The 25,870-nt window shown below is 39.1% G+C and overlaps 2 protein-coding genes across 2 annotated transcripts; both read left to right on the top strand.

Annotated features, from left to right (window-relative positions):
- Positions 1–1,412: 1,412 nt before the first annotated feature.
- Positions 1,413–16,440, top strand: slc25a14 (solute carrier family 25 member 14). Its single transcript, XM_010737441.3, has 9 exons — positions 1,413–1,584; positions 2,231–2,335; positions 3,946–4,084; positions 4,974–5,068; positions 11,027–11,112; positions 11,643–11,738; positions 12,434–12,558; positions 12,647–12,860; positions 12,988–16,440. Exons 2-9 carry the CDS (start codon positions 2,272–2,274, stop codon positions 13,027–13,029), a joined length of 861 nt encoding a protein of 286 aa, XP_010735743.1. The 5' UTR covers positions 1,413–1,584; positions 2,231–2,271; the 3' UTR covers positions 13,030–16,440.
- A 2,362-nt stretch (positions 16,441–18,802) lies between these two features.
- On the top strand, positions 18,803–21,799 carry btg4 (B-cell translocation gene 4). The gene is made up of 4 exons (XM_010737450.3): positions 18,803–19,316; positions 20,090–20,227; positions 20,809–21,079; positions 21,291–21,799. The coding sequence occupies exons 1-4, from the start codon at positions 19,144–19,146 to the stop codon at positions 21,501–21,503; spliced, it is 795 nt and encodes a 264-aa protein (XP_010735752.2). The 5' UTR covers positions 18,803–19,143; the 3' UTR covers positions 21,504–21,799.
- The last annotated feature ends 4,071 nt before the right edge of the window (positions 21,800–25,870 follow it).

The following is a 25,870-nucleotide window of genomic DNA, read 5'->3' as shown; positions in this document are numbered from 1 at the left end:
TAAACAATCCAACAGCAAAGTGTCTTGTTGTCGTTGAGCTCTCAGTTAGTCTTGCATTTATTGTGTTTGTGTCAGAAAAGATGGACTGAACAGGGAAAATCATCATGTTTACTCATATCAAAATAGAGGTCACCTGAAGGTTAAAGAAGCTGCTGGTCTGAATTAGAAATTGTGTTTGATAAATAGAGAAAGGTTAAGGTGAATGAGTAAAGATTGATTCATAAATGCAAAGAAATATGTGCTACAATATGAAGTTAGAGAATGATATCACACAGAAAAAAATGTAATTGTGATTTGTTTGTTAAAGCAACAAGTTATGAGAATGGGCTTTAATATCATCTGCTGCTGAAAAATATCATGTACTTGAGAGCATGGCTATGGCTGTCATGACTTTTTCACATTTTTTTATGAACTGAGTGAATGAGGCCCTCCAGTATTAGTCCCTCCAATCTGGAGGTTATGGAAAAAACAAAAAAGAAGGTGTTTTTAGTCAAGATGTTTGAATAAATGAAATAAAATAAAAAATACTCTGATATTCATTCCAATAGAACAAAATAAAGGAGAAATGTAAAATGTAATTAAAAAAGCCTATGTGTCATTATTCCACCATCTTAAGGCAAGAAATACTTTGTACGGGTTTTTACAGATGGATTGAAAAATCCTATAACAGATAATACATGCTGTAGTCGAAGCTTCTATCCACAGAGCTGAAAGGTGCAGACACACTTTAGTATGCATTTTGTATGTAATGAATTGTACACAAATAGTAGTGACTCCGTTTCTACTCGTTGGCAGGACTTAATATTTGAAAAAATAACATGCATAATAAAACAAGAGGTCAAATTAATGTGGGTTTCTGCTTTTGCATATTGGCATTCTGTGTGATAAGATACTAAACAAATCCAAACAAGCTGTTATTTAAAAAAAAGAAGAAGAAGATAACATCTATATTAATTCAGAATAATTTTAAGAACATAGACTATACCGTTCAAAAGTTTGGGGTTGCTTAGAAAATTCCATGTTTTCAAAAGAAAAGCAATTTTTTTGTCTATAAAAATAATCCTTTCAAGCCAGTCTAATTTGTAGTAGGTGCTTCAGAAAGCATTGGTGGTAATCTCAGATTCAGATTATTTTACTTAAGTAGAATGACAAAGGTCTGCAACGCTGCAATTGTTGCAAATGGAAAAAAATGAAGGAAATAATTTTTTTTTTAATTAAAAATCATTATTTCTAATCTAAATGTCAATGGCTATATTTCCTATTCATTTTGCAATATGTCAATGAGAAAGACAGAGAGTGTGTGTGTGTGTGCAGGACAAGGATTAATGGGACAAATCTGTAGTATTTAACTAAGGCCAGCAGGTGGCGGTATTGTAACACTGAGGGTGTTAGCTGCCGACAGACGTTGAAGAAGCAGAAGAAGAAGCAGCAGAGCTGGTGTATTTGACATTAGCTGAAATGGGAAGCTAACAGCGGGCGAGAAGTTTTCCGCTTGCACTTTATTAAAGTCAAGCCGTGTGTATGCAACAAGTCATGGAAAACCAAGTGAAATAGCAGGTCGAGGGTTTTAAATCGACGCCACAGGTACGTGACATTTCGGCTGAGTGTTAACGGTAACTACTTGCTGACTGTTAAAACCTGGATAACGTTAATTTCCACAAGTGTTAGCCGACTAGCCGTTAGCCTAGCAGCGCAGTCCGCTACGAGCTAACCGTTAGAAACAGTTGGGGCGGCCCATCTGTGTGAATGAAGGAGATTCAAATGCATGATTCCCGCTTATAAAACTGCACAAAACAAACAAGAGGAGCGGCTCAAGTGTCGTCAATGTAACGGTGTCTCTTTCAAATCAGATGCCGTGATGGCGTTAACGCTCATAAATAACTTCATTTAATTCTCGTGACACCGCCGCTGTCACCAAGCTGTCATTTATGGTTTTGCCCTCCTCCTCCTCCTCCTCGACGCCAGCCAATAGAATCGCTGCAAATGTTTGAGTGACTGAACTCGCAGCCAATAGTAAACCCCGCAACAAATTATGTCGGCTCTCTCTCTCTCTCCGCGGTGTTAGACACAGGCGGGCGTCTCTTTCCGGCGCAGTACGCTGGGATGCTGATGCTGAGGAGCCTCCTTGAACTGTAGCATCACTGGATCTCAATGTTCATCGACATGTTGTATTGTCTGAGGCTGCAGCACTGTGTTGACCTCTGCATTGGGGGCCTGCTGTTGTTTTTAGCGGGGCTGCAGCAGGTGGAAGCAGCCGCCGCCGCCGTGGAGATGGCCAGCTTGAACTGGAAGCCGTTCATCTACGGAGGGATGGCCTCGATTGTCGCAGAATTCGGTAAGTCCTACGTGATCCACGGCATGCAGACCCTTAAATGTTATGTATACTGTTGGGTTACATGCTCTGTATTTCTCTGGCAGTCATATTTTATGCAGGTAACACCACGAATATGCAATCATACAGGAAAATTCAGTTACTGCACCTGCTCGGCCATGGTAAGGCTGGCTTCAAACAGGGAACGATGCATCCAGCTGAATGAAAACAAGAAACAAAGCCATTTATATGCACTGTCCTGCAACTGCAGATGCACACGTGTTCATAACAGACATTTAAATACATTTTATTTGATGATAAACACACATTTTTATATATATATATATAATTTAATATTTATGATCAAGATCAGGCCAAGTGAATGTTAGTTTGGAGCACAGCGAGTTAGTGTGATAGCTGAGGGCACATTTAACAGAGATTACTGAACTATTGCCTTTTTTGATAGATCTACATAAAATAAACTTATAATAACATGGGTGCCATCACTGAGGTTGTTTTCAGGGGTAGTTTTCTATCCATTAAAGGTGATTGTAATCCAATCCAGGGTATATTTCCTCACTGCCCGCTAGCTTTCTGATCTGTGTATGTGCTAAAAATAAAAATATATGCTCAGCCATCGCTCTGTAAATGAGAGGGGAAAGAAATGGCTTGAATCAAGTCACACGACACAAACTTGTTATTCCAAACAATACGGTCAGGATTTGTGTGTCAGGTAAATGACTTTCCTGTAGGTTTTATTTTGTAGTTTTTTTTAACTGACTCTGTAGTTTGCCAAGATATGCTGTTGCTGTGATATTAGGTACGGTCATCTTCCACTAAAATAGCACAGCTAATCCGAAGAGGCTGGTAATGAGTTCTTCAGTTGTTGAGGCAACAAAATCCAAAATGTAAAATTTGGACATCAACCTGACAGCTAGAAGCTCATTACATTTGGAAATCAGTCATTTTTGGTACCCAAATAAAAGTCGCAATTCAGGAAACTCAGCCTAAAAATCTGTGTAAGCCTCTGTGACTCAAATGTAATGATAAGATATGAGAGGTGACGCTGGCTTCAAAGACGCATCTAGCTGAATGAAAACACAAAACAAGGCTCTTTGGTGCACGTTATATGCATTGTCCTGAAACTACAGATTGCAAAAATTCATACATTTGGAATTCAGTAATTTACACAACACACATTAGTCTGTGAGTTTCATATAATCAACCTGACAGTTACCACCTCATTACATTTGAGTCAATTATATTAGATGATAAAAATTTATAGAATCAAAGACCTAAGCCGAGGTTAAACATTTTACTAGTTAATTTTTTAAATATTGGCATTACTTTCTGTCATATTGTTATATTATTCTTGTACAAAAGGAAATCCGTCATTTCAGGTACTTGGATAGGAGTTGCAAATCAGATAAATGGTTAAAATTCTTCTCGTACTCTGTGACTCAGATAGTTTATCAGTATTCTGTGAGCCAATGTGTTTTGTTATACCTGCAAAATATCCTCAATGCCCATTCGTTGTCAACTCTAATATTTCTTTAACTCTCTACCTTAATTTTTCAGTTAATCTTAATTACTATCATTCTTCTTATGATTACTGTTATACTTTTAATCCCCAGGGACATTTCCCGTTGACCTGACGAAGACCCGGCTACAGGTCCAGGGTCAGTCCCAGTACACAGAGGTGCGCTACAGAGGCATGTTCCATGCTCTCTTCAGGATCGGCAAGGAGGAAGGCATCCGGGCACTCTACTCTGGGTACGTGACTTTTTTAAAATTTATTTATATTCCCACAATTAGGCCACCACAGCTAATTTTCAGATCAGATCAAGTGAATGTTACAGTAGATCAATAGAGGCAGTGTGTGATAGTCGAGGGCAGCAAAAATATTTGGCAATTAGTCAAACACTTGTGGAGATTAATTATTGCTATATTTACTGAACTATTAACCTTTTTTTATTATTATTCTAATCCAATACAGGGAATGTCTTTGCATGGCCTACTACCTTTTTGCTCTGTGTGTGCACTGAAAATAAAATACACAGCCCGGGGTCTGTAAATGAGAACAAGTGGTTCGGACCAAGTTACACATCACTAACTTGTTATTCCAACCAATCCAGGATTTGTGTGTCAATCTATAAATGACTTGCCTTATAATTTACTTTGTAGTTTCTCAGCTTACTATTCAATTTGCCAATTCTGTTAAGTAAATCTCGTTAGTTCTTCTTGCAGCACGTTTGCAATGCACTCCATGCTGATGGAAGCAGCATGTGTTCATTACAATATGCAGCAATATGCTTTGCTCCCAGAGATGTTTCACTTTGTGGGTGGTTGAACCATGATATTGCTGAATCCAACCACGGATTTGAAAGAAGCCCAGCGGGACAATGTGTTCCATTTTTAAAGAAGCTTCTCTTTGGCTTTTAAAGCTGTGAGTGTGATTCATCAGTTATCAAACATTCATCTTTTGATAGACAATAAGCCGAGTTTTTAAATTCACACTCCTCAGTATGACTGAAGTGTGCATCCTACGCCACATGCACCTTTATGAGGACAGGAACAGATCAGAGCTTCTTCTTTTTTGCGCCTGCCTTCAGTTCACTCCTAGGATAAAAGGTTAATAAACATATTTCACTTCTCCTCTCAGGATTTCTCCTGCCCTGTTAAGACAAGCTTCTTACGGGACAATCAAGATAGGAACGTACAACTCTCTGAAGAGGCTGTTTGTCAGTCATCCAGATGGTGAGTGTGAACTATGTCTTCCTCTGATTCTCCTGTCCTCTACCTTTCTGTTAACCTCTCTCTATAAACCTTTTCATCTAATCCTTTTTTGACTGGAAAAAAAAAAGAGCTATGGGGAAGTAGTTTGAATAAAGAATAAAGAGGTATATTGAAATTGTATATATATTTGCATGGTGTATCAGACTGGTTTCAGAATGATGTAATGTCCTGAAAACTATGTTGAGTCTATAGGCATTGATGATGGCCTTGACTCAACTAAAAGCCCCGTGGGCGAGTCATTTTCTTAAACTTACTACAGAAAACGTCTTTTGATTTCAGCAGTAGTGTTTCCACTGCCTTGGGTCAAACAGAAGGAAGTAAATAATAGGACGGTCCATTGCAAGCCATAGCTCCAAAATATACCACCAAATAATTGTAAAGAGAATTTCAAGGGGACTCAGCCAGTAAGAATATCTACATAGCCATAAATAGCCAGTCCTCATCAGTAGAGACTATTTAAAAGTCCTTGTTGTATTTTTTTTATTTTATTATTATTTTAGCATAGTGAAGTATAGTAAGAATATGAGAATATTTTCACTCACTTCCCTAAAAGGTGTCAAATACAGTCTACACTAGTATTTAGCACCTTTTTAATTCTACATAATTATATATAATTAATTGGCTGACTTCATGAGATTCCAAAAGATACCAGTGAATGAAATTCAGGTCTGAGCTGTAATATCAGGATTCAGACTTTTGTTTCATTTGCTCAAATTCAGTTTTTACTTGCCCCTGTACAAATTGTTTTATTTATTCGTGGTTATTCAATTAAATTGCCACAAAGACATGACAGAAACAACCCTGTTTTATTTGCCTTGCTCATGAACCCGTGTCAAACTGCACAATATGTACATTGTTGGTGTTTAGCCCAAATTCTCTAACAGCACTAAACTTCTACTTTTTCCAGGATAGTTGAATTGCTCGCTTGTGGTACAACTCTTTGTCATTACCCGCCACCATTTTCTTACAAATGCCTGATGGGTAAAAGACGAGAAGGAACCAAGATGGCTCAGTCCATAGCTACATCAGCTCCGGAAAAAAACAACATATTTAATTCAGTGTGGGCAATCTTTATTGTTGAGCCCCGAATGTACGTGCAAATGAAAAATAATTGTAAAAATGCATCATAGCATCGACATGACAGTTTAGATGATTATATACATTCCCAGGGTTAAAAAAAAAAATCTATTTAAAACCAATTTTACTTTGTGTGTTTCTATCTTACATTTAACAAAGGAAAATTTGAATTATTTCGGACCCTGCTCATATTCTTTATTCTGCTTCTTCTCATTCTGGGTTTCTCTCAGTCACTTTCTTTCTGTTTGGACAAAAAACATCTTTCATACTTCAAACAGCTCAGTCCCCTTGTAGGCCTTCTATGATTTTTGTTTATGCTGGGACACTTGACATGTATGTTGGGTGTTTTGGTGGCAGGTTGCTTCTGTTTACATGCAGACATGGATGAAAAGGAGTTAAGTATAGTCCTAGAATTTGCTGCAAATGGCAATAAAATTAAACTCAGTTGCAACAGACATTGCAACATTTGGGAATCAAATGGTAGTCACATTAGCTAATAGTAGTTTAGTCTGTCTGTGATCTATCAAAATCGGAATTGGTATGTTAAATAATGTGCGTTAAATGCATAAAGCCGTTAAATATTGGTCCACTGATACTTTACACAGCACCAGTACTGTGGCTGTGCACTCCATATGCCCGCTAAAAAAAAAAAAGGTTGAATGTGTTGTGACAACCTGTATTTACCCACCTGGAAGCGTGAGGGTGGTAACTCGCCGGCACTAATTTGCAAGCTAAATATGAGGCAAAGGGTTTCCAGGACGGAAGGAAGAGATGGAGAGGAAAGAGGGGAGGCGTGGAGGGGAGAATGAGAGAGTGTGATGTGCTACATTCACACTATCGCACACAGATCTCGTGTCTATACAGTGTGAAGTTCATCTGGAAACAGCCAACATGGTTGTTATCAGACCCTAAAAGCTTTGAGCCTAACTGAAATGTGTGCAAACGTAGCCTTTGGGAGTCCAGAAATGACTAAATATTCTCCAGTTTCAGCTGCGCAAATGTTACAATTTCCTGTTTTTCGATGCCATATATCGTTTCAAATTGAACATTTCTCGCTTTTGGACAAAACTAGGGGTGAAGATCGAGAAGCAGTGTCTGTCTCATTTATCGGAATCGTATGCGTCAGAGCATATCAATTCCTTTTATTGATCCTGGCATGGTTTTCTGACAGCTGTGCATTGCAAAACTGCAAACTCATGCATAGACATAGATAGAAATTTACAACAAGAAGGAGCCATGGGGGAGAGGTGATCATTTCGAGTAAGGTTGGAAATACCAGCAATATGCTGAAACGTTATTCTCCAAACATGAGCTTAATGCTTTGCGTAAGTACCATTGCTTCCCAACCCAGCAGCACGTCCGTTACCGAGAGTAAATATCCTATTATATTATTATAATATTAGCCATGCAGGTTGAATTGGATTTTTTTCTTTGACTAAGAAAATCTAAATGAAAATGATGAACAAATATTATCTCATTCCATTCGTATATGATGTTGACAGACTGTTGGTATAGCTAGCTCAAAGGCTAACTGGTTCCAAATGAACGGTCGGTTAAACAGTTGCACTTTTGCAAACATGTGTAGGCCGCCTTTTTCCCCACACACAGAATCAGTAAGGTCATATCAGATCAGGAATCGATAAAGAAATCAATAAAGAATCTGACCTACAAGTATAATTGGCAGACAAAACAAGAAATTTGTAGCAGCCGCTCTGGGCCAACACATTGACAAAATGATTAATCCATAAAATGATTAATTAAGAATGAAAATAATGGTTAGTTGCAGCCCTAAATTACTGTGTGGTGTTTTGTTTCCATGAATAATAGCTATAGAATTGGCAAAGATTTGTTAGTTGCTCTTCTGTAAATCATCCACTTCAGCTATCAGGAGGAAGAGGAAGCAGGGAAACCTCACAGCAAACACAGTAATGGGTGAAAGAAAAACAGTAAGAGCAGGCTCAGCAACAGAGAGAAGAGTCCTAAAAACATGAAAGTGGATCAGTTTCTGCTGCCAGGAGCTCTGATGTTCACTTCATTGTCCCTGAAGAGAAACACAGACTTCGGTTATCAGCCAAATGGGTTTGCGCTACATTTATCAGCGATTTGCCGGCGCCAGCATGTTGGTGAAACTCCCAGGAAGTTTGTGACTCCATCTCTTCCTCTATTCCCTCACCATCTGTGTTTTTTTTAATTCGTCATTCATCTTTTCCCGTTGACTGAGGGGGTAGTGCCGGATAAAAGCAAAGTCCTTTTCCTTTGTTCTCTTTCCTCCACTTTGTGTATTTCTCTTCCTAACCTCTCTCTTCTCCATAATTAATGGACAATTAGTGTCTGTCAGATAGATGATATTAATAACAGAGTACAGCACGGTTGAAGAACAGAACTGAGTGATTGAAGGGAATGAAAGAGTTGTACTCTGTACTTCTTAAAACCTTTTGAAACTTATAGAAATTTTGCCACAGGAGGCTCACTTATTGAAGTCTTCATACAAGCCCCTAAGTGCTGTCCTTGCAGACTGTTCCTCAGAGTTTTCTCAACCTAAAGTTAAGTTATTTGTCTAGATTTCAATTCTTAAAGATGAGGATAGATTTACGTTGCTATTAAAAGCAATTTTTTGGCCTGATAGCCTGTCCTTGGGGGAGAAATCACAAATAATATCTTGTCATCTTTATTCACTTAACGAACCAGCTTTCTACCCTTTTGTGTCTTTCTTCGCTTGGCTCTGGAGTTTTGGGGAAAAAAATATGAATATATTTAGTTGTCTGTCCCTGTTACAGCTTTTTGTGTTTCTCTGCAGCGTGGTCACATTAGCTAACCTGCATCCCACACACTCGTGCTCCACGATCATTTAAAAGGATTCTTTCCCAGGTACCAACACGGAGGTTAACTCATGTTTCAAACACACCGAGGCGCATAACCTGCCCCTAAAACAATACATTGACAGTTTGATATTTCCGTTTGTTTACGGGTTGACTAAATGAACCAGGGCATGTCTTGTGCATTAAGTGTACTCAAAAGATCAATTCTGATAAGTAGTTATAGGGAGCGCTAAAGGAAAAAGAGCAAGACAGGAAACTAATTTTGGGATGATGACTTTTTGTTTGACCTTTTTCATGTTTTGTCAAAATAAAAGCGCTCTTTTTATTTATTTTTCCTCTGTTGATTATCTGCCTGTCCACTCTGCATGCCCTCTCCACGATGGTGCCACTGTGTTTTGAATGCTTGTTTTGATGCAGGCTTGGGTTTTCCCTGTGGTTGTGGTGGGATCGAACGCCCCGTTCCCTTGTCCAAAAAACGAGCGGTGCGAGGACTGCCACACTAACTGTTGGTCAGATTGATCAAGGATCACTGTAACTATTGTTCTAAACTCAATCCATTATTATTTTGTCTCCTCCTTCTTCTTCTGTGACCACACTGGGTTACTACTAATACAATCCACCACTCGCTAACACTGACAAACTCTGTCGAGTTGGCTAATTACTAACTTTTGTTACTGTTTATTTGAAGCGTTCAGACTCTCAAACAGCTATTTCAAATTATTCCCAGCATTGATCTGCTTGGAGTGCCAGCCAGGTGGAGTTTGAAACATCAGGAGATTGTTTGAAGGTCAATAAAGCCTAGCTTTGTGGTCAACGTCTTATGTTGATATCCATTAACTCCACCCATGTGGTGTTCCAAGTAGGTTAGAGCAAATATGAACATTCAGATAACATAACACAATGACTTCTTTTTTCACAAAACTCTTTGTGACTTAAATCCTGCATACTTGCAGGGAGCTCTAAGTAGTAGACCACAATCCCTAAAAAATAACTGCTTGTCTATCAGACTGCTTTCTGACTTTCTTGTTGCACCTTACACTCAGAGAAATCACAGAAGTTCTGTCTTAAAGTGTCATTTTCAACACACTTAATCTGTGTCTTTTAAATAATAATATTCCAAATAAAAAATTATCCAGAAAGCGCATAGCTGACATGATAAAACATTTGATGAAAGCGGCTGTTTTTAAATAAGATGACTAAAACACAGGACAAATAAGAACTGTAAAAGAGCGAAAACAACTGACATCATCAGTTCATTTAGAATATTTTCTTTACCTTTACCTTTCTGTCAGACGGCCCTTTTCAAAGGGAAGCTGAAGTGTTTGTGCTCTCTTGAAAGCCACCAGACTTCATTAACAATAACTTTCATTTTACCTCGCAGAATACAGGAGTCGCTGCTGTGTTATAACTGCGCTAGACGAGCAATTCTTTTGTTCTGCAAAGTAAAATGACTGTCTTTTGTGAAAGGAGTCTGGTGGCTTTGCAAAGCACGGTATAAGGGTTCAGTTTTCTGTCAGAAAAGGATGTGACCATGAAGTAAAGCAGTGAAAATATTCCCAATATAATGTATGCTTGAACTGATAATGATTTTTTTAGGTGCCAAAATATGTTGGCACCCATCCACAGTCGCGCATCCTTTAGCTTCTTCAGCAGCTTATGCTCTGCTTCTCCAAACTGAGGGCGTGCCGACTGCTCTCTGTTGTAGGTAACACTCTATGAATAAGTATATCATACAACTCCACTTCAATAAATCCAAAGTATCCCTTAGAGAATAACAGGAGTGCTGTAAATCATCACACTAATGTTTAGTCCCAAACAAAATGACCTAGTGTATTGAAAATGACAGAAAATCTTCTCTTAAAGCAGAACCATGCATGATAATTTTATGATCTGTAGAAATAACACATCATCTCTCTAGACGTCTTTTAAATAGTAAACTAAAGGCTAATCTTAATGGAATTGAGTTAGTGTGCTTTTGGTTGTGTGAGTCCATTAATATAATTTGTTGTCTCTTCCCTGACAGAGGAGACCATGGTCATCAACGTCTTCTGTGGTGTTGTGTCTGGCGTCCTGTCCTCCTCTCTGGCCAACCCCACTGACGTCCTCAAGGTGATTCTTCATGCTGGGGACAAAACGTAGACCAAAATATCTGTTCATCAATATGTCAAAGCATTGCTCAGTTCATTTATTTATTTTATTTATTCATTAAATGGTAGCCCTGACACAGATGCGTGATCACAGTTGCATAAATACAGTTTTGACCATTGAAAAGTTAGATTATTTTGTTTCAGAGTAAATGAGCATGTATGTATGTATGTATGTATGTATGTATGAGGGTCAGTGTCACATGGTCAAAATGTTGTTTCTTGTCTAGTTTTCTGTACCAAAATTATAATTCCGCTTGTAAATTTACAGCAGAAATCTGTGGAAATGATTAGTGAATCAACAGAAAATAATCAGATGATTGTCTTGGTAATTTATCAGTTTGAAGACATTAATCAAGAACGTGCTGATGCTGATTATGTCCACTCAAATGTGAAGATTGTTAGTTTTTAATATTCTATGTTATATTAATGTGTATATATATATCATATAGTAATGTTTGTTTCTTTTGTTTGTGCGCCTGTTTTTTGTTCCAGATCAGAATGCAGGCACAGGGCAGTCTGCTCCAAGGCAGCATGATGTCCAACTTCATCAACATTTACCAGACAGAGGGCACCAGAGGGCTGTGGAGAGTGAGTGCTGGATTACTTTGTACAGAGACAAATATTTGCATAATGTAGGTCGTAGCGGAAGACCAAAAGTTTGGAAGACTAGGTTTATATCTTTGAGATGATGTGTAAGACGAGAGTTTAACTATGTGAATGAGTCAAATAAATATGTGAACAATGTGAAGCTTGTTTCTCGCAGTGATGAGCCTACAGAGAATTATCACCTGATTCTGCAGCCTCCCTCAGCTTTCAGCCCTAACAGCTGTTTTTCTTTGTCTGGTCCACAATTTTAGCTCTAAAATCCCACTGTAACCACCTGCTCACCACTAAATGGCAAACAGTTAGCGACTGGCTGGTGAACATAGTGGAGCGTTTAGCAGCTGAAGAGCCAGATATTTACCTTAGGAGATGGAAGAGACCAAAAAAAGCTAAAAGAGAGTAATTACTGGACATTTATCACACAACCTCTGAATGAATGCTAATGTTGCTCCATAACAGCTGGATGTGTAGATAGGCAGCTGTCTGGTAAGTTTGCCATGTCAACTTCAAAGCTACTGTTCACAAGTTGACAGAAAATCAGTTATTTCAAGTTAAAGAAATACTTTTAATTTTCAGCAGCTCAAAATTTCTCTTATTTACATGTTATGAGCTAGTAATACAAGCTTATTGTACAGCGACAGTGTTCCAATTAGATGTATTTTCTTCCTCCTTCTCCTCAGGGTGTCATTCCCACAGCGCAGAGAGCAGCCATTGTCGTCGGGGTAGAACTTCCCGTTTATGACATAACAAAGAAGCACCTCCTTCGCTCCGGCCTCATGGGAGACACAATTTTGACACATTTCATGTAAGTCTGTTAACAACTGCAGTAGACCTGCAACTCATGTGTCTGGTAAGGTCTGTTAATCTTGTTCCATGTGTGGGTGTGTTTACAGCTCGAGTTTCACATGTGGCTTGGCGGGGGCACTGGCCTCCAATCCTGTAGACGTAGTCCGGACCCGCATGATGAACCAGCGAGTTTTGTCAGGAGGCCCGTTGTACAAAGGAACACTAGACGGAGTGATGCAAACATGGAAGAACGAGGGCTTCTTTGCTCTCTATAAGGGATTCTGGCCTAATTGGCTGCGACTGGGGCCTTGGAACATCATTGTATCCTTTTTTCATAGTAATATATTATAATAAGTCCTGCATGTTGCTCATATTTCAGAGCTCCTATCAGCAGTTTCAGCTTCTGCTGTGATATGAATAATCAAATTTTCCCTAACACACGTCTCAGTTCTTCATCACCTTCGAGCAGCTGAAGAAGCTCCCATTTTAACACCAGCAGGAAGCGGGACTACACTGGTCTGTCAGACTGTGTCGGGCATATAAGTGGGGGTGTGAGCACGGCAGCACCTGGAGTTTTGGCACCACTATATATACACACTCCCTTCAGAACCATACCAATGATACAACACGGTATCAGTCATTTCATCACGCTTATCCAAATCTTATGTCGATTTTTATTTTTTGTTTTATTTATTGTCACTGGTTCTGTTTTCGTACTGTTTTAAAGGACTGCTGCTTTTACTCTCACCCTCAACCACACATGACACTCCCCAGGCAGCTAAATGTTCGGTTGTAGCAGAGAGTTTGGAAGACTAGTTTCATATCTTCGAGACGATGAGAAAGACAAGATTTTATCACTGTTAAGTCTAGTAAACTTTGGCGACCAGAGGTGGCACTTCTGATCTGGAAACATATGAGAAACAAATTTATCAATAAGCCCGCAAATTGCCCGAATGTCAAATATAGTCATGCATGACCACTCAGTTTGTGGAGAAAAAGAAGAGAAGAGTATGACTTTTTTTAAATGAATGATGTATAGAGATTTTAAATGCCCAGGCATGCATGACATGCTCAGAAAATGAGTCAATTTTAACAGTTGACTGTCGAGGAATTGCATGAAAGACAAGAAGCTGACTGTTACAGGTAGTTAGGGTACTGAGGAAGAACATTAAGCTCACACTGACAGAAAAGAGGAAATGATCCTCAACAGCACTCCAGATGAGCTCATGAAAAATGACTCATATGTTGTGATCTCGTCTGTTATATTAAGGTGTCAAAAGAAAGTGTTGCAAAGAGTCTTTAAGGTGCCAGAAAATCACTCAACACATGAACTCCACTCTGACTTTAAAGCGAAAGACTGAAACAGTCTATTTAGCATTATTTATTGTTTTTGTTCTATTAATTTCCAGAGACTTACTGGAACAACTCTGAACATCTGTGATCTTTAAAGAGTGAACACTGAAGCTTTACTTGAAACAATCTGAAAATCTGAACCAAAGCCTCTCATGACAAAAGACAAAACAAAAATCTTTTCTTTTTTAAGTTATTTTTAAGGATATCGACTCCAAATGCGTTTTTGCATTCATTTTTTCCGTTTCATTCACCTCCAGTCTGCTGCAGTATTAGGAGCTAATGGTCTGCGAGCGGTGCTCACTGCCATGATTTCATTTAGGATCCAGTACATATTGTAAATCGCTGTATAGACGTCAGTCACGCAAGGAGGTGGATGTATTTTATCTTACGCATGTCCAGGTGTACATATGATGCCTTGTTGTGTTATTTTTATTGCGTCCCTCGTTTGAGGTGAAGTCATGGCATGAAGATGAAAAGAGGGCCCTTATGCCAAATTTAGTTTTTACCAAACTGGGTTACATTGTAAAACAGACCAAATTCATTTTTTAAGTAACTTGTATTTTGGATAATTTATGGGAAGCCATGAAAGATATTTTAACAGTAATCCTAATCAGCGTGGGGTTCATTGTTTAAAATGACTTTTTTTTTAAATAATGCATTACTTTACTTATTTACTCCGTGTAGAAAGTAATTTGTTGCACCACTTACGTTACTTTACTTTTCAGCATCGCCTGAACAAACAAATTAAACACACTCAAACAAAAGAAGTTCAGTCGCTTGATCACCAAACTGATCCAGTTTATTTTAGTGTTTAGTGTTTTAGTGTGTTTATCACAAAAGCAGTGGTTATGCCATTGTGGATTCTGCCTATCGGCCCAGTTAATTATCGATTCCCATGTTGATTCCTGAGCAATTTTCTGTGTGGAAAAATGTAGGCATGTGTATTCTGTAGTAGAAAAAAGGCGTGCACGTGACCTGTTTTAACACTGGAACACTCATTGGAAGCAGTGGTGTGTCAAATACATGACGTGTCTCACATTGGAGCTTAGAAAGATCTTTCAGCGTATTTCCGGGGTGTTTGACATCACTGTTTTACAACGCACAACAATACTGCATTACAGACAAATGAAATATGATTCCAGTAATATGTTATAACACTCGTCCTAACATGCTATGAATCATTTGCAAATACTATTTTCCAGGTGACCTCATTCTTTGAGCCACCTGCATCACCAAACCTGTTTTTTTTATGTTAAATGTTATATCAGTGATTTTGATTTGTTTCAATAGCTGAAGATATTTAATTTCTCAGGCTGTGACGCAGAAGTTTCTCATCCTGGCAGCTTTATATTCTGTCGTCAGACAGGTGTGAGACAAGTGTGTCTGTCTTTGGTTGAAACAGCACAAACCTGCTGGATTCTATAACTGACGCACATTGAAAATATTTATAGCTTAATTTGCACTGGCACCAGCATGTCTGCTGCTGTATGCAGTGTCGCTGTTCCCTGGTCTGTACAGCATTTGACTTGTTTTAGACTGTAAACCAGTTTCCATCTCATTTCACCTATGAACAGTAGAATATAATAGAATATCTGTAGGGATTTGGTGGGTGAGGTTTTCCCCTTGACAGGCCTGCTTCTCGTACACGGTGAAATGCATCAGAGGTCATCACAGCTGCAGAAACAGTTTTTTATAGAACAAAAAATTCTGACGGCAGAATCTTAAAATCAAACCCTTTACGTGTACTAATGTAAATTCAACTACAATTATCTGTATTTGCACATCTGAAGGTTGAATTGTGCCGTTTCAGAGGCTGCAATGTTTTGAATGTGTCCTGGCATATTACTGCCTTTCTGGTGAAAAATATTTTAATACACTTGCACCCTTACAGCCTTACACTTCATGTCATCACCTGTTAATCATATTATTCTACTATAATGTTCCTCTGCTCATAAGGATGCCTCATTACCACATAGAGTAGGTTTTTTTAGTTACTGTCCACGCAGTGTGCTTACAGTTATCAATACTGAAATTGAAGTCAAGACGTTTTAATGTGTTTATCATGATTCAACTAATTTTTTGGATATATGTTGTTTATGTTTGTGTCGTAAAGAATCTTCAGCTTCTGCTTTTTACGCTGATCAAATTTGACCTTCCGAATGATTCATCTATTTAATTGACTCTGTGTTCAGCGAACCTGAATGCAGTTCAGCAGGTGTTTGTGTTCATTCCTGCTCAAATATTTTGCTCACGCTGGCATGTTTTATCTGATTTTTGTGTTTTTTAATTTGAACTGTTACGAAGTGCTTTGAGTCTCGAATTTGTGACACAAGGTTTGTTGACCAAAAGTTTTGACCTTCTCCCTTTTCTTTAAACCAGGCAGGGAGATAAAAATCCTGTCACAGATGAATCCATTTTGTAAGAACATGATTCACTAAAGATATCTCATTTATGAAGGAACCTCTTGTGTGGCCTCATTTTAACAGAAACTTTAAACTGATTTGTCTCCAACTTTGAACAAGTCCTTAGTTTCTTAAATCACACACCAGCTTTGTTTTAAAATGTGTCATCAGCTGTTAAACCACATAAACTATTACAGAGTTCAAGAATGAACTAGTTAAGTATAGTATAATCGTAACTGAAGCTCCACTGACTTGCTTTGTCCGGTGCTTTCTGTCCATTGGTCCATGACTTCTGATCTTTTCCTAGTCGATGCTGAGACCTGGTTTTGGTCTGATGATCACAGACAGATGACGTCTGTTTACTTGTGTTCATTCAGTCTTTGATCCAGGGTCCATGCTATTTCTCTGTTTTTCCTGTCTTTAAAGTGCGCACGGCATCAGAAGGTGTTGAATGGTTTGTGGTCAATGCAGACGCCTTTGCACTTGAATAGTCAGACTGTCCTGTCATGTCCAGGTCTTAGGTCAGGATAGGATTATCACCATCTGTTTGTTGTACTCTAGTCTGCAGATGAGTGTACTCAGCTGAAGGCTCCAAAAACAAAAAGGCTAGAACGTGCACCTTTTAAGTCGAGGTGATTTTAGTTGAGTAGAAGCCTTGACACCAGTTTGAATCTTGAACAAGCCTTGTTATCTTCACACTCTGATTTAAAAAGGGAAATAAAGATCCATAATAATAATTAATTGTAATAATTTAATTGTAATTTTAAAAAAAAAGTTTTCTATTAAAAGTGGAGCACATGCAGAAATGTGTAGCATTCTAAGGTTTTATCTTCAAACCTTTTAAATCCATTGACTTCTCTCTTTTCTGTTGTTTTACCTCCATAAAGAGTAATATTTATCAGTTTTCAAAATACAAACACACAATCTGTTTTTCCTCACTACACTGTCTCATGTTGAACAAAACAAAATCCCTGTTACACCGATCAAATTAAGGAGATATCAGCCAGCCAGCATCATTTTGATTGATGATTGTTCAGTGACATTATAGTTTAGACATATCATTTTGCCAAAGTAGTGCACCCTCCACTGAGGACATGTAAGTTATTCCCGATGCTCCTATCAAGACGTCATTTTGATTTTAAAATGCTCTGAGAGCGGAGATTCAGCAACTGACAAATCTGCATCTGTGCGGTCGTCTGACAGGAGAAGAAAATCTATAAATATTTTTGTAAATTTTCTCTTCACTTATCATTTATTTGCACTTTGGTGTTTGACTGCTGTCTATAACCTTTTACGCTTGTTCACTTGATGAATTTCTATGGTGGAAGTTTTTTTTTTTTCCCTTTCTTTCTTTCTTTGTCAGGATGGGTTTGGCTTTATATAAATTCAATGTTCACTCAAATAAATAAAACATATGCTGTGATTGTTTCCGTATCAGATTCTTTATTCTTGCTTGTTCGGTTTGTCTCTGCAAACAACCATCTCAAGAGGTCAGAGCTTTGTCTTTAGAAGACGGAAATGGGTATACAGTTTTGATCCCAGAATATAGACAGCACAGTGGTAAGTCTGAGACTTACAGGAGATGGTGGAGTCTAAACGGTCATCTCCCTTTGATGGATGAAACTCTCAGTAACATTCTAAACTCATCCTCCTGCCTGAGTCTGATGCTTGTGTTTGATGCAGAGAACTGTTGAACCAGCAGGTGGCAGCAGAGTCTACTCTATCTATGGATGGATAACAAAAGAAGTTATTTCCCACGGTTTGTCACCATAAGGGATCAATTAAGTCTTGACATTTTTTGACATAAATGGCTGCACATTTACAGGACATCAAAGTGTGCCTGAGTAAAAATGAGCACATGAGTGATGAAACATAAATGTTTTGGTAAACATTTCATCCACTATTTCAGAAAAAAAACATTCTGGGAAAAAGAGTTTTTCGGTTAATTAGTTCCAACAATAAAATGATCCCACATGGTTATTTCTTCAAATCATTTGCAGAACCTCAAGGGAACAGTAGACCTGCCTCACCATACAGTCTATTCTCTTTGTGTTTTTACTGAGAAGAAAGAACAAAAACAGAATGAAGGATAAGTTTCTAACAGTGATGGGTCCAGAGGTGAGTCACCTCATTTATCAAATAAAACATTACCCTCCAGGGGAAAGAGCAGAGGTGCTGCTTTAAACTGGAAATACCAGGTGGGTCTGTTGTTTTGGCTTATTGTTGATTACTAGAAGAGACATATCAAAATCTGTGTGATTAGTTGCACCAGTGGTGGTAAAAGGTTTCTCTTTTTTCACATTTATTTATTAAAGCATGCTTAACCTATAGATTTATAACCTATACATAATTGTAAATGTGATGTTAATATTTCTCTTTAAATGTTAAAGATGCCCAAAGTCAGCTGGAATAGGCTCCAGTCCACAGTGGCTAAGACGCAGCCGAAAGCTGCCAATGACACAGAGTCATTAAGTCAACCAGCTTCAGGTGTGCCAGCTTGTCACTCAGCTGAACTGTGATTTTATTAAACCTCATGAGAAACTTTGGAGGGAGTGACTCCTTTAGTGTCTGATGTACGTGAGGTTTCTGCTTCACACACAGATTTAGAGAAATGTGGATATAAAGTTTCTCATTTATTGATGTAAAGAAACCAAAGCTGGGTTCTCACAAGAGCTTCAACAGCAAATATGTTTGCTTAATTTTGCCTGGCCTCCAGTTTGAATTTTGAATTGAGTTTTATGTTGGTTTTTCTATAACAGTAGGATCACCCTACGCATGTTTTATTCTCTGTAGAGGTTTTTAACAGTACAGGTTTGTCAAGCCAAAGGTTAAGAAGCTAGTGTGTAGATATGAAGGAGGAGATTGCTGCTGCTGTGTTTTTCGTGGCTCGGCTGGTGAAGAGATATGGCTGCCTGGATAATGATGGAAGGGAGCGCTTTGCTGCTGCCCTCACCTCCGTCCTGTTTGAGAACTACAAGAACCACTGGCACCTGGATGCACCCAGCAAGGGACAGGCCTACAGGTCAGTAAGGCTTTTTCAGTTCTACAACAGATGAAAAAAATGCGGCAGGACAGGATTGCAGTAAATACATAAACAAATAAATCTGAGCACAATTAGTATCAAATTTAATTCAAATAAACTGAACTAATAACAAAGAATGAAAAGTTAAATTGAGCAGTAATATGCTCCATTTCTTCAATTCAGTACATGTAATGAAGTGTCCATATAACTAATTTGTTTTTTTTTTACAGCCCTGCCATTTTTAATGGTGGCTAAGAAACTTTTTTTGCTGAATTAACTTTGAGTCAGTAAACTGACTTTATGACTCTTCTCTACTTGTGCTCTGGTTATGGCGTGTGGTAGCACTTTAAAAACACTACGCTCAACAAAGGGTCCAGTTTCTTGAACCTCACCAGAAACACTGTCACTGATATCACTTTGTACTAAATTAATGGCTCCTTTTCAAAAACCTGTTTTAAAGTTATTATCCAGAGTAACAGAAACATTGTGTATGGATCTGACGACCTTCAGACTGCTTCAGATTATTAAATCACTATTAATCTGAATAATCTAGACATTCAGCAGGCACAGCAAATACAAGACAACATTAGATCAATTAAAAATGTTGCAACAAACATTATGCATTGTGAGAATTATGTACTGTGCTCTAGTTAAACAAATTCAAAAGTTGGTGCGATGTTTAGAAGCCTGTCCAATGAAAGGTGTGAAGGTGAAAGAAGTCCAGTCCAGTCTTGAAGTTTTGTTTTGTGTTGAATCACACTGCTTTGTTTCAGATGTCTTCGTATGAACCGTGTGCAGCTGCAGGACCCGGTGCTGCAGCAAGCCTGCGAGCAGAGCGCAGTGCGCTACGAGGATCTGGGCCTTCCCCAGGAGGTGACGGTGTGGGTCGACCCTGGAGAGGTGTCCTGCAGGTCAGGCTGTTTAAATCAGTAGAGCTGTGATCAGGTTTTCTAAGTTCAGAGGTGCACCTGGAAACTGAAGGTTTGAACAAATGTTCAGTTAACATCTAAATCTAAATTGAGGATAAACTTTGTTGTAGACAAAGCTGCTGCTTTCAGTCTGTGCACACCTTCCGGTGAATTTGAGCTTGTTTCTTTTTCATTCAGTATGAATCAAACTTTAGTTTTAGCTTCACATTAACACCATTACATTATTCACATTACCATTCATGGTTGCGTTCAGGTTAAATTAGTGAGCTTTACCAGTGTTATGTGTTGATGCTAAGTTAACCTGCTGGCATCATGTTGAGGAAAATAAGTGTATCCCAAAAATATTTTTAAAAAATCAAATCAAAATATTAATCAAATGTTGAATCAATAACATTGCTGGCTTGAGGTTTTTTAGTGACATAGTTGTTTACCTAAATGTTCAACAATTGCTTTATCCAAACATGACAGAAGCATTGCTGAAGCCACGATGCTCATGAACAGTGTTGATTTGATGCAACTGACAATGTCAGACCCTTTTTGTTTTTGTTTTTTTCTCCTTGCAGGTACGGTGAACACAGCACTCCATTCCGCGTCTCAGCAGTGGACAGCTGTCGGCGTGGAGATGGGGAATTTTCCCGTCGCGTCCATGATGCGGTGGAGCGGGCGAGCCTTGACGTACGATCGGGAAGCTCTTCAGAAGAGGAGGAGGAGGGTGGTGGAGACACCAGCACAAGTAGCAGCAATGTATCGGCTCTCTTCCCTGTTCCAGCCCCACCCACTAACCCTGAACCCAAAACCATCCCAACTGTCAGCAACCCCAACAGTGTCTACCGGGTAGGTTGACCACACAAAGGTATTTTTATTGACTTGCAACCATGATCTTTGAAATGACCATATCATCCATTGGGATTGGACATGCAAAATCATCCAACATCAGTGTTCTTGTCTGTCAATGAGGGAACATTTTATGCAGTCAAAAGCTCTGTATCTATCTAGAATATGTATCTGTTTCTGAAAGTTTGTCTTCCAACCCTTTCATTCTCAGTTCAGCGAGTTTTCTCCAGGCGCCCCTCAGACCTGGTTAAGGGAGAAGCGGAAGGCCTTTGCTGGGGAAGGATTCCCGCCTCAAGCTCCTCCAGTTGTAGGTCCATCCTCCCAGTTCGCTGGGCAGAAGGCCTTCAAGTCCTACCGACCCACGTTCACCTTTGCTGGGCCTCGTGTTGACAAGTACCACTGGGTCAGCAAATCCCGATCTTAATGTGAGCAGAACCTTCAGCCCAGAACCACAATTGGGTTATTGCACAGGACAACAGCCATGATGGCCGATCAAAGCATCATATAGCCCGTGTTTGCGTGGGGAAAAAGAGTTTCAGGACAGTTTGTCTTATAGTTTATTATTTGTACATGGTTTAAAATGTTCATGATTTAATGTAATGCTGTTTAAGCATGTTTTTAAACTTTGAAATATTCATGTATTTTAAATGTATTCCTTCTAAATGCGTTTTTAAACTAAAATTAAAGTAACTAAAATAAAGTAACGTTGAACTGTCATTGAAAAGAAATAAATGCGTCTGTGTCAGCTCTGCTGGTTGTTCTAAACTGGTTTCCTCTTTCATTTTGTGTTTTGGTTCTTTGTAACCATGGATGTACGAAGAGAAGCGGATATAGCATTGGACAATGCTCTTCATTTTCATGGGAGCTGCTCAGTGGTGCAAGAAGCCAAAATGGTTTGCATTCCAGGCATAAAATCACCTGGATCTTCTGCATATGTTCTGGCCCTCTGCTAACTTGAATAGGGAAAAGTATTTAATCTTCTAGACTTTCCAAATTTTAACGGACTGAATGGATCAAATTGTGATTGTGAAACAAATCATTTTGCAGGGGTTGTGACACTCAACGTATCCACTGAATACAGCCACTTTAACATTGTTATGCTGCCAACTCTCGTCTGCATTTCCCTGTGTAATCTACAGACATGCATCATGTAAACACAGGTCAGTATGGAAACAGTTGCGTGCGTGTGTGGTAGTGGTTGTACTGGTAGTGTAGTTAGTGATTGGTGTGTAAGAACAATCAGCTAACAACACTGCCTACACAGCAACCCCAATGTCACCATAAGATCAATTAGTAAAGTTCAATTAAAATGTTAACTCTTGTTAGATTAATTTATTAAACCATGCAAAAACATTTTGATATTTTACATGTGCCAGGCTACTTCCTGGTTCTGAGCAGTTGCTGGGTACCCACTCGACTCCAAGAAGTAGTGACTTTTTCCTTTAAGACTGTTTTACAGTTTTGATAAAGTCACCTCATCAATCCTCAACAGCATCATCATTTTTATGCTTTATATTGAATTTTTTTGCTATAAGGAAAAACATTAGTTACAGAAAGACTTACAGATTAAAAAGAGAATAAAAGTGACTCACCAAACCCTGTTAATTTATTACAGAAGAATATGTTGAGTAAGGGAAAAACATTTATTTCTTAGATTAATCTTTTCTGTTTGACACTGGCATTTTAAAGAGTCAAATGCTGAACAAATATTACTCAAAAATAATAGTGAACAATAAAAAGATTCAAGAGTTTACCAATGATTGAGGCAGCCACTCTCCAGTCAATGATTCTCAGATGTTTATTCCTGTTTCAAACTTGGATCTTCATGATGCTGAAGCAGAACTCTGATTGGCTGTTTCAACATCTCGGCATCGGTTTTGTGGCTGCTGGGTTCTTCGTAAAAGTAAACTCTTCTTTCTTCTTACAGCTCTGTCAACACTCTGTCAATGTTTGGATCACTCGCAGTATATGTGGATGGATGTGTGCTGGGATAGTACCTGCAGTTACTGCCACTCTGTTTACAAGTGACCACTGCAGGAGAAACACAACCGTCTCCACAGCTACATTTTACTGTGTGTGTGTGTGTGTGCTCATGTCTCAGATCGTGCCTCGACTTGCCCCTGGATGGCAGGTAGAGTTGATGTTGCCGGGGAAAAGCAATCCGTGGAGCCAGTAAACACCCCTGAGGCCCAGGATTTGCCAGTTTTGATGTGTTTAATGTGACCACAGTGCTCTCACATCTTTTTACTACATGTATTCATTTCAGCTCCACGTTCTCTCGGTTTCAAACTCTGGCAGCCTTGCAAACCCAGATCTTTTATGACACTCAGGGTTATGACCCACATACACTTACAGAGGTACTGCAGTGATTTAGTATTGTTGTAGCAAATTGTTAGCTGGACCACAAAATGGTGAAAAATGTTCATCGCTGTTTCAAAAGCCTAGGGTGACATCTTCAAATGCTTTGTTTTGTTCACAAACCAAAGATATTCAGTTCAGTGTCATGGATGATTACATAAAATAATCTCTCTACCGATCACTCAAAGCACTTTTATGGCACTTATGGCTGAGGCTGCCATGCCAGTGACTTCACACTGGAAGGAGAGGAGAAATCTAGTTTTGTTAACTGAAGCTAGAAAAAGTACTTCAACAAACTGAGAATGTGCATGTGATACAAAATTAGAACTAAATATTTCACATCTCAGTTGAGTTCACTGCAAAAAAAAGTGCCCACTTGTAAACCAAATAAATCAATTCCAAATATTCATGAGAAAGTGCAAAACTTTGGTTTTGTATATATACAATGTCTACCCATCCTTATCTCCAGAAATTGTAGTCCAGACAGGGATACTTTATCAAGCAGGATTACTCATAATGCTTAACTTGCATGCAACGACTTCTGCTGCTTATATGTTCATATGTAGTTGAGTTACTGCAAAATATTGTATACTTCTTTAATTATATGTAGCTCACTACTCCCAACACTAGTGTGTGTGTGTGTGTGTGTGTGTGAAAGGGGACTACGAACATGCAGTGTGAAAAGCCTCCCGAACAACCATGTATTTAACTTTACATTTGCATACCAGTCACAGTTTTTCCTACCCTCTTTGCATCCACTGTATCTCCAGTAATTACCACGTAAACAACCTGCTGTGTGTGTCTTTACATGTGACTTCATGAGGAATAAAGTCAAAAGCACCTCTGTACAATCACACATAATGGGTAGACCGTTCTCTTTCAAGTGTGAGCAGACGCCTTACAAAGGCTTGAAGATAGAGCTGAATGAAAAGTAAAAGTGTGAAGAGACAGAAATCATTCAAAGTTAATGTATGAGCCATAATGACAGTCTTAAGAGTGTTTAACAGTTTATTTGTAAAAAAATGTTTGAAATGCTCCTTTAGGTTGATTGTTAGTGATGTCACAGCCACTTAAACATCAGACATGGTTAAGCAGTTTTTTGAAGGTTCGTTTAAGATTGAATCTTGTCTTTGTCTTTTGGTTTTAAAGTAGTTTTTTTTTGAAAGAGTTACTTTGTCGGAAGTTCATTAGCAGTCAGCTTATTGGCAAATGTTTGGTTATAGTGGGGGTAAAGAGGATTATTGGACTGATAGAAGATTGCCGCTTCAGGTATTACTGGAAGAGGACAATAACAAAAACATGAACCATCTTCCTCTGCTGTGACTCATTTCTATGCGAACATTATTTATTATTTATTATTCACAACATTTTGATCTGTGTCCGTGTGTCTGCCGTGGTACGTTCACTTGTCCTCTGTTGTCGTTACTGGAAATAGAAACTACGCAGGCAAGGAAACCCCGCACTTTCACCTCGGGCTGCCTGAGAGATTTGCTCCTCAAAACAAAGGCGCGGAAACTATGATATGTTTTATCAAACGGTTTTCGTTTTTAAACCGCGCCACACGGATTAAAGTAGCATTTTGTCAGAGACGGCGGAGGAGGAAACACCGGAAGGACGTTTGTTTGTCATCAGTTGCGCCAGCCAATCAGCCAATAAGGTGACGTCTTTATCCGCGCGAGTGACCCACCAGTCCAATCAGGCTTCGTCATTAGGACGTCCTCAAACGTCTGGCCACATCCGGTCGTATATATGTTGCCACGAGTTAGCGGCGAATTTGGAGAGTGTCCATTTTGAGCAGCGAGTCGGCGTTCCGGTTTATCCCCCTTTAAAGTAAGCCTGCTTTCTTCTCTTAACGTTTCAGCTCGACGCACAGGGAGCGGCTGGAGCTTCGCACGCGGTCACCTGCTCCGTGCTCCCCGTCCTCCGCCTCGTGTTTATCCCCAAACTGTCGCGCTCGTTAGCGGTAAATACCGCTAGCCTGTCCGTTAGCCGCTAACGCGCTGCTAGCAACGTTAGCGCGGGGTTATTCCCGCTGGTCCATCGACTGAAGGATCAAATACATGAGGTGCGCTGTAAAAGCGCTTAACTTTTGGATTGGTTTGATTTCACCCGCTGGGGTTTGTTTTTGTTTTTTTAATTAAGTGTTTTAATTCGGGTTCAGCGTGGCTAGCTGTTAGCCTGTGGGCCTGCCTGTGCTCCGAGCGGCAACGAAGCAAAGCGCGGTCCGCTTTGAAACAGAGAGCACGCCGGGTTCATGCTCAGCGTGCACCGCTGAACACACCACCCTGTGTGTGTGGCCCCACAACTATTATTATGCGTGCTGTGCGTTTGTATTTCTGCTTAAAAAAATGAAGTGTGCGCTAACATTTTCAAAATAAAGTAAGATGAAGTAACCTCACCCTTAAAGCAGCCCAGTCAGTATAGCTTCCTATT

The sequence above is a fragment of the Larimichthys crocea genome, chromosome III (genome assembly GCF_000972845.2).
Source record: "Larimichthys crocea isolate SSNF chromosome III, L_crocea_2.0, whole genome shotgun sequence".
In the NCBI taxonomy this organism is placed as follows: Eukaryota; Metazoa; Chordata; class Actinopteri; family Sciaenidae; genus Larimichthys; species Larimichthys crocea.
This window is presented reverse-complemented; position numbering and strand designations above follow the sequence as displayed.

What these genes read in the sequence shown, in the direction of transcription:
- btg4 (XM_010737450.3), top strand. Translation starts at nt 19,144, where the DNA reads ATGAAGGAGGAGATTGCTGCTGCTGTGTTTTTCGTGGCTCGGCTGGTG. An exon ending in CCTGGAGAGGTGTCCTGCAG is followed by an intron (nt 20,228 to 20,808) that starts GTCAGGCTGTTT and finishes TTCTCCTTGCAG; the next exon opens with GTACGGTGAACACAGCACTC. An exon ending in ACCCCAACAGTGTCTACCGG is followed by an intron (nt 21,080 to 21,290) that starts GTAGGTTGACCA and finishes TTTCATTCTCAG; the next exon opens with TTCAGCGAGTTTTCTCCAGG.
- slc25a14 (XM_010737441.3), top strand. Translation starts at nt 2,272, where the DNA reads ATGGCCAGCTTGAACTGGAAGCCGTTCATCTACGGAGGGATGGCCTCG. An exon ending in GCACCAGAGGGCTGTGGAGA is followed by an intron (nt 11,739 to 12,433) that starts GTGAGTGCTGGA and finishes CCTTCTCCTCAG; the next exon opens with GGTGTCATTCCCACAGCGCA. An exon ending in ACAATTTTGACACATTTCAT is followed by an intron (nt 12,559 to 12,646) that starts GTAAGTCTGTTA and finishes GTGTGTTTACAG; the next exon opens with CTCGAGTTTCACATGTGGCT.